At 42.6% G+C, this 8,782-nt stretch overlaps 1 protein-coding gene across 1 annotated transcript; it reads left to right on the top strand.

The window, feature by feature from the left end:
• Positions 1–3,399: 3,399 nt before the first annotated feature.
• LOC108564713 (protein sax-3-like) lies at positions 3,400–7,227 on the top strand (the record flags this gene model as incomplete). Its single annotated transcript, XM_017923811.1, has 4 exons — positions 3,400–3,678; positions 3,744–6,247; positions 6,317–6,557; positions 7,041–7,227. Coding segments are annotated over 4 exons (3,137 nt in total), but the record flags the coding sequence as incomplete, so codon positions are not given.
• Between the last annotated feature and the right edge of the window lie 1,555 nt (positions 7,228–8,782).

The following is an 8,782-nucleotide window of genomic DNA, read 5'->3' as shown; positions in this document are numbered from 1 at the left end:
CTCTCTCTGGAATTTGTGTAAGCCGTGCGTTTTCGGAGGGATAATTTTGATGGGATGCGCAACCGGGGGGAATTGGATTATTCCTGCTGATGATGAGCACGAAAACTGCCGGATAATCACTGAAGGGAATTAAATATTAATTATCGCGAGGCGCCAACTGGGATCCAATCGTGAGGAGGGAAGGGGAGGAGGTTAGCGTCTCCGTCCGTCCGTTCCTCCGCCAATTACCATAACTACATCCCCCCCCCCAATTCCATCGCCTACTTACGAAACAAGTTGATGGGATATGGGAAACAATATGCATTACGGATGCAAAATATCGAAGAAAAAAAGCATACAGAAATGACAACAAGATTTGCGTACGCTCGTAAAGTATGCGCCCCACGCGATTTCCGAAAAGCTGACCGCCGCCGCCGCCACCGCTTGCAGCGATGTGATGTGTGTCCTCCTTCACGGTCATTTCTCATGCAAATGCAAAGTGTCGACGGACACGCAAACAAACATGCAGCAGCATTTCACGAAAATTACGCATTTATAAAGATTTGCGGCCCTAACAACCGCCCGCCCCATCGTCGCATCGTGCATATTTCATGGTGCCTCATTCCACCCACCGCTCGCACAGTCTTGACCTTTCTTTTGCTTCGTTTGTTTTTTTTCTTTGTGTGGACGTCGGCATCCCATAAATTACGTTTTATTAAAAAAAAAAACACACAGACAACAAAAACAACAGCAACAGCCAAAAAAAAAGAGAGAAAAATCTAATCCTCGCGGCTTTGAAATAATGAAAGACACTCGAAGCTCAACTTTAAACCCCGAATATTATTATCCGGCGCGGATTAAACGCGAGATAAATAATGACGTTTAATGCGACGCCATCTACGGAACATTAATCTAACGACCTTCGTGGCCGTTTTTTACCATTATTTCTTTTAATAATTTGCAGTTAAAAGCATTAAAGTGCAAGAAATTGAATAGAAAAACGTTCGAAAGGTTTCTCTCTGTAATAACATTAACGATTATCCTGCGGATAACATGAATTGTCCGTAATTGACAGTTATGATGGCCACCTGGTGGACGTTATGTGAAAGGTGAAATTGGAGACAAAAGAAAGGAAAAAGAGATAAAAAGTAGAAGATGAGATAGAACAGCGTATGTAATTTTAGTAGACGAGGTGAACGTGGAAGAAGGGCGGATGCAATAAGGGTATGTGTGTGTGTAAAGTGAAAATGGGATCTCATCGAGTGCCGCTCTGCTCTTGCTCTTGCTCTCGTATTCCTCGTCTTTTCTTTATTTCATGGCCTCCTTCACTCTTCCAACGCTAGTTGGATTAAAATTATGTTGTGTCGGAACGAAGAGACAGACGTCCCAAGTCTTTTTTACCTCGACTTTCATTTATTCCCCTATTTTACGGTCTTTTTATTTCTCCATCGTTTTAGGACTAAATTGATTATTCGCGCGAGGCCCGAGGCTATTGCAAAAAAAACAGAAAACAAACGAAATAAAAGACAATCGCAATTATTAATTAATCGCCAGCGAGTTTGACTGACTCGATATTGTCGTTACGTTACGGGGCGGTAAAAAAAAAAAAAAGAGTCCATCGGGCGGAAGAGAGGAGACTTTGCAATTTCGATTTCGATGCGTTTTCCGCCCAATTGCGGCGCAATAAAAATCGCAATCGAATTGCCGATTGATTGGATTAGCGCAATAGAGGATCGAAAAATGTATATGTGTGTAGATAGATAGAGAGGGGTGGAGTGGATTGGTGGACCCTGCATGCAAATGAAGAGAAACGAGAGACGCAGGGGGGGTGGATTAATTTGCCTTTTTTTTTCTCGTATTCGTGGGGGGTACACATGTTGCTGCCCTCTCCCCTTTCGCGCGCGACGTTAGGAAATTGAGAGATAGTTTTCGATTCGGGGAACGCACGTTTTCATTTCCTCACATACAAATTGGATGATAACACCCTTCGCCCTCTCGCCCTTCCTCACACACATAAATATACTCGACAAATCGAAATCGCTTGATTAAAAAGTAAATGAAGACATATGTCAATTACAGAAACGCCAACTAATAAACACAATATTTCAAAGCAACGACATCTATCGTCAATCGATACATACAACATTGCAAAAACACGCAAATATCATTAGAATATTAGATATAAATAATTCTTCTCTATAATTCCCATAAAAACTAATTTAAATGTAAAGTAAATTGAATTGACGACGCGAGAAATACCACTGTTCTCTGTGACAGCATAAAATGGAATGAAATGTTTCTCTGCAAATTTTATTTTCGTTTCGTTCGGTGAAAAAGGGCACACTGTATAGAAAAAAATAAAAGAACGCGAGGTTTTAATAATATAAGAGAGAGGGAGAGAAAGAGAAAAAGGAGTTCGTAATAACGCGATTCCTTGGAAAGCACATAATTCATAATAGCATTTCGCTATTATTTCTTCCCTTTCTCATCCTATATCTCCTCCTCCTCCACCGCCCACTCGACGTTTTTCTCAGTAGTCTTTCGTCCGAAGCGAATCGATTCTCACGAAATTAACGCAAAAATAAATAAATGATAAGTTATTTTTACAGTAGATGTGATGTGGTAATTAGAAGCGCGTTCGTGAATAATTGAGGTCGTTTATTTTTTGTTTAATTTATTTTGTTAACGTTTATATATCGGGATTAATATATTATGTAGCAACACCATGTACATAATGAAACTTTGGGATGTGATGGTTCGTGGATGGAAGCCAAGCACGCACACGTATAATCATGGAAATTTAAAAAAAAAATATAAATATATATATATAAAACAAAAAGAAAATAGAATATAAAATATAGAATACAGATAGCCTTCACTTCACCCTCCACCATCACCATTAAAATATCCATGCAAAATAATTGCGAAAAATAATAATCCGCGCGGCGCAAATCGTATTATTTGCGTTTCGCATTAACGGAAAATAATTTCGCGCAAAACAAAACGAAAACTAAAATAATGATAATAATCGAAAACGGACGGCCATAATCTACTGAAATCCGAATGTGTACACCACGTATACCACTTATTAATGGGTGGAAGGGAGAGAGAGAATAAAAGTACGTTTAATTGTTTCAATTGAAATGATGATAATCGGGCGATTTGCGTAAATTCGCGGCTGCGGCTGCGGAGAGCGTCATCTGTTTGTGTGTGTCGATGATGATGATGATAACAATAAAATCGTCCCACCCCACACACTAATCGGCTAATTACTATTAACGAAAAGGGTTGTGTAATTGCGCCGCTCGTAAATAACTTACAACAATGATATTAACGAGCTTCGAAATCTGTTCCTATTAAAGTTACGTGAATCAAATTTTATAACAACCGGATTATAACGAACGTTGTTTTTTTTTTCAGTTTTGCGCGAAGATTTCCGTATAGAACCGCAGAGTGCGCGAGTTGCTGCCGGCGACGACGTGATCTTGGAGTGCGGTCCGCCGCGCGGCACACCGGAACCGCAGATCACGTGGCGCAAGGATGGACATACTTTGGACATTGAAGGAAGATACAAGATCGTCGATGGAGGTAGTTTAGCCATTACGGATGCACGTAATGCCGACGATGGGAGGTATCAGTGCGTCGCCAGGAACGTTGCCGGAATCAGGGAATCCGCGGTGGCCCTCCTAAAAGTTCACGGTTAGTTAATTCATTCACTAGCATTGATTTTAACTATTGACGATTTGTATTTGTTGTGCTTTCAGTTAAGCCGTACCTGATACGACCTCCGGATGATCTGATGGCACTGGTCGGGAGCACCGTAGAATTTTCGTGCGGAGTGGGCGGAGATCCGTTGCCGGACGTGCTTTGGAGGCGGAGCGCTCCCGGCGGCACTATGCCTCTGGGTAGGGTTCGAGTTCTCGAGGATCGCAGCTTGCGTCTGGAACGAGTCACCTTGTCGGATCAGGGAAAGTACATTTGCGAGGCGGATAATCCAGCCGGGGCGTTGACGGCGTCGGCCACGCTCACCGTTTACGCTCCACCCACATTCAGTACCCGCCCACTGGCTCAAACGGTGGAGGTCGGTCAGGAGGTGTCCTTCCACTGCAACGCACATGGCAGTCCTAAACCCTTCATCTTCTGGACGTTCGAAGGAGATCGTGCCTTGATATTCCCTGGCACGTCCAGCAGCAATTACGAGGCCTTCACCAACACCGAGGGTCACTCCACTTTGATCCTGAAGAACGCCCACATACAGAATTCTGGAACGGTGATAGTATGCTCGGCGGTGAACGCGGCAGGCTCGGTTTCTACGAGAACCAGATTAACGGTCTCGTCAAAAGAGAACCGACCGCCACCAGTGATAGTACGTGGCCCAGTTAACCAAACCCTTCCCATAAACTCCATAGCCGTTTTCCATTGCGAAGCAACAGGTAATCCAGAACCTATCATCTCTTGGTACAAGGAGGGCATCCCGGTGCAAGCATCTGAAAAAGTTAATTTAACAAAGTCGGGTCATCTCGAGATTATCAAACTGCGAAAAGATGATTCCGGTATTTACACGTGCGTGGCTTCCTCGAGGAGCGGCAAGGCCACTTGGACTGGTCACCTGCGCGTCGAAAATCCCAAGAATCCGAACATAAACTTTTTCAAGGCGCCTGAGGCGGTTACGCTTCCGGGTCCGCCCAGCAGACCGCACGCTCTGAACCAATCGGAGGGTAGCGTCACCATAACCTGGGGACAGAACAACAAAATCGGTTCATCCAGTCTTTTGGGTTACCAGATCGAACTGTTCGGTAGGGAAGACGGAGTGATCCCTTCGTGGACAATAGTTGCGAGACGTGTCCCAGGTCCCAGATACACCCAGCACCTCCTATCTCCGAACATCCCTTACACTTTCCTCATACGTGCAGAAAACAGGCACGGCCTGGGTCCACCGTCTCAGATGTCCGAGCAGATCTTCGTCGGATCAGATCCGGCGCAGAATTGGGGAAACCCCGAGGTAACGATATTGAGCGAGGCAAGAGCTTCGCTCGTTTCGGGTACCATCGTTAAATTAGCTGAAGTGATTCCGGTGCTGCCGACGGCGGTTAAATTAGTTTGGGAAATACTGGATTCCCAGTACGTCGAAGGACTGTACATTTACTATGTCTCCATGGATACGGCACCGGAATTTCCACGAAGCTACAGCATGCTGACCGTGCTGCACACGGGAACTACTTCCGGGTTTACTGTTAACAACTTGGAGAGGTGGTCGCGTTACCAGTTCTTCATTATACCGTTCTACAAAACCATTGAGGGGCAACCTTCGAATTCGCGAATCGTCAGAACGTTGGAGGATGCCCCGTCGGAAGCTCCGACTCACATGGAGGCGTTGCTCCTGAATTCGACTGCGGTCTACCTGAAATGGAAGAGTCCCCCGTTGGGCAGTTTAAATGGAGAGCTTCAAGGATACAAGGTAGAGGTGCGGTCCAACGGCACCGACGGTCATCTGGATGTGGTTCAAGTCGGTGTTACACCGACTTTACTGCTGGGCAATTTAACTGCGGGGATTTCGTATAATATTAGGGTTGCAGCGGCGACTAGAGCGGGGGCGGGTCCTTACAGCGTGGCGGCTTTACTCCGCCTCGACCCCGCCTCCAGATCCATAGATCATCATCAGCGTCCGCTTAATCCGGACATGCAACCGGGCGATTTCATCACGGAAACCTGGTTTCTGGCGCTTCTCATCAGCATGGTGACGGTGATGGTTCTCCTCTTCGGAGCGATGCTTCTGGTGCGGCGAAGACAGATGCTCTCAAAGAAAACGATCCCGCCGAGCAGATCGAACGGGGGCGTCCTCAATACGCCAATCACCGGTAAACTCGATCCGCCCCTGTGGATGGACAAGGATAACTTGCCGGACTATTCGAGCACCCTGCCGGACTACACTAAATTCACGACGCAACAGGACTACAACCGGATGGAGTACAACAGTTTGAACGGACCTAAGCTTACCAAAAACGGTATAAGCATTAATTTGCACACTAATCCTCTGCACCAAGAGAAGTACGCTCGACCCAATCAGCTGGAATACAGCACTGAACCGAACGGTTCTGTAAGCTACAAAGCGCTGACCGATCGGAGCAACATGCAAGTCCAGGAGTACGCGAGTCCTAACGTGGAACGAGTTTCCGATTATGCCGAGGTGAACACAAGCGCCACCTCTCCGGCGCCATACGCAACGACGACCCTCGTAACCGGAAGCCGTCGGAACGGAAACTCTTTGGTAATTACAACGAAATCGATAATCATCAATGAAATGTTATTAACCAATTATTGTTGTTGTTGTTGTTAGATTTGGAACGCCAGCGGTCAAACGCCCGAAGAGGAGGAGGTGTACCCTGCCTCGAATGGCGGCTACTACAACCGGAAGGTCTACTCGGACTCATATTTTGCTCCGAATCAAACGCTGAAACGACCCAAGAAAGACCGGAAAGGTGGCGGTGGAAGTGGTGGTGGTGGTGGTGGTCAAGCGAGCAATCCTCCCGATCTGGTCTCCCCGAATCAACCTGTCTACGCGAGAGTCGGTCCACCAGGTAAATATACAATCGTAATCACGTTAACCTTCCTTTCTCATCCTCATCTCGTCCATCCCCAATTTATCGTTTTCATTTTTTTAATTAAGTTTTATTATTATTAATCAAGGTAATGTGATTTATTATTTCCGCGAGACACAAAACACACACACGTCAGACTAATATTACGTACGGATGGTCGAGTGGATTCATGAGGAATAGATGAGGTTTTCATCGATTTCCATGTCCTTTTCGCGTATGATTTATAGCTTTCGTTTTGTTGCATCACAGCATTCAAATGATTTCATTAATCACCCATCACTACTCTAACTGTCATTTTTCACTAATCAATTATTAAGTTTCAAGTTTTTTTTGTTTTATCTCCCACTTTTTTTTTTCGTTTGTTCGAAATGTGCTTGCAGATTTGTAGAAACAAAAAATAACAACAACAACAACAACAAAATCGAACGAAGGGAAGTTTAGCTTTAATTTTCTTTTGCGAAGGGATGTCATGGAGAGGCCCCGCCCCGCAGCTGAGCAGCTTCACGCCCTCCCCCCACCACAAGCAGCTGTACCACCCTTCGACGAGGAGCGAACCGGGCGGAAACATGCTGTAATTGATGACCGTTTCGATGCGCAGTTGGATGAAAAATCGCAATCAGGAAAACAGATGATTAACAAATTTAAAAAAACATAGAAGCGACAAACAAAAAAAAAGGAAAATAAGGAACCGGTGCCACACAGCATTGATTAATGAATTGATTATGTAATAACGTTAGTTTTTTTTTTTTCGTTTCGTTTCGAAGTAAAAGATGATAACTTCGAGCGCGCTTGCCGTCGTTACGTTATCTCATTGGAGGAGGGGAAATATTCATGCACGTCCTCCTTATCACGTTTATTTTTACTTTCCTTACACCGTTTTCTTTTTCTTTTTATGGATTAATTAGTGGGAGGCGTGTGTTGGTAATATATATATATATGTATGTTATGTATTTATGTGAGGCGCGAGTTGAAGTGAGGAACGAATGATAATCGCCACGCGTTCTCGGATTCTTTCGTTTCCTTCTACCTGTTATATATATATATGTATATTTTATCAGTCGGTTTAACCTTCAGCAGCAACAACACAAAAAAATAACCTGTGACACAGAACAAATAATGTCATAACTAGTCATGTACACTTATTATTATTATAACTAATTATTATTATCTATCGTTGAATATGCATTTACTGTTGTTGCTGTTGTTGTTATCGCAAGCAGACGCGCGCCTCTTTCATTTATTTTTCCTCCAATTACGTGTGTACATAAGAAACGCAACGATTGCTCTTCCGTTATTTTTTTTTTAATTTTTCATTTAAATATATATCGACTAAAGACTGTTGTTTGTAAATATTAATAAAGAAAAAAAAGAAAAGAAATGAAGTAAATAAACGTCGTCCATTTGAAAAGAAAGAAAATGCGGAGAAGACAAAAAAAAACACTGTTAAAAGTTGTAACACTTATAATATATTATATTATATATATAGTAAGGAAAATGAAGCCTAAGTGATTTTAGTGTGTAAAGTTCTTTGAGTCGCTCAAGATGTATGTAATTATATAATTTTTTTATTTAAAAACGAACAAAAAAAAACGCTTCCTCCTATTTATTATATAACATTATCCTCTCTTCATATATTATATATATATATACAAAAAAACATATTATAATCTTACGTTTTCTCTACACCATGTGATTTGGGTTGCATACCGCAACAGCGCTAATTACTAATACTAGCTAACTAATTAGTTACCATTCAGAGGGATTTTCGCTAGCGCGCTGCATTTAACGATTGAAGAAGAAAACAAAAATAAGTAAACATATTGAAACATATCAAGTTATATTTGTAACTGCGTAAAGAGGATTGATGAAATGAAGATAAAAAAAATAAAAAGTTGATATTATAATGAATGAAGTAAATGATGCTATGATGAGGTAATAGCGAGTAGCTTTTTTGTTTCGTTGTCTCTCGGTTTTTTTGTACCACTGAATTTTGTACCTAAATGACCTAACTACTAAGTCTAATTGATAAGCATTATAAAATTTGTATAAAGAAAAAATGATGATGATGATGAAGCATGAGAATTGTTACTAAATTTGGATATAGAAGCCCAAAAATTTTGTTTTCCACCCCAATCTTCGGTCTTCCCTTTTATCGTTTCGCACAAAAATGAAATAATTGAATTTCCAAAACCGAAAGTCACATT

This window comes from Nicrophorus vespilloides, unplaced genomic scaffold (assembly GCF_001412225.1).
Source record: "Nicrophorus vespilloides isolate i.1.1-1 unplaced genomic scaffold, Nicve_v1.0, whole genome shotgun sequence".
Lineage (NCBI taxonomy): Eukaryota > Metazoa > Arthropoda > Insecta > Coleoptera > Silphidae > Nicrophorus > Nicrophorus vespilloides.
Note: the sequence above shows the minus strand (reverse complement) of the source record. Positions and strands in the feature narration are given on the sequence as shown.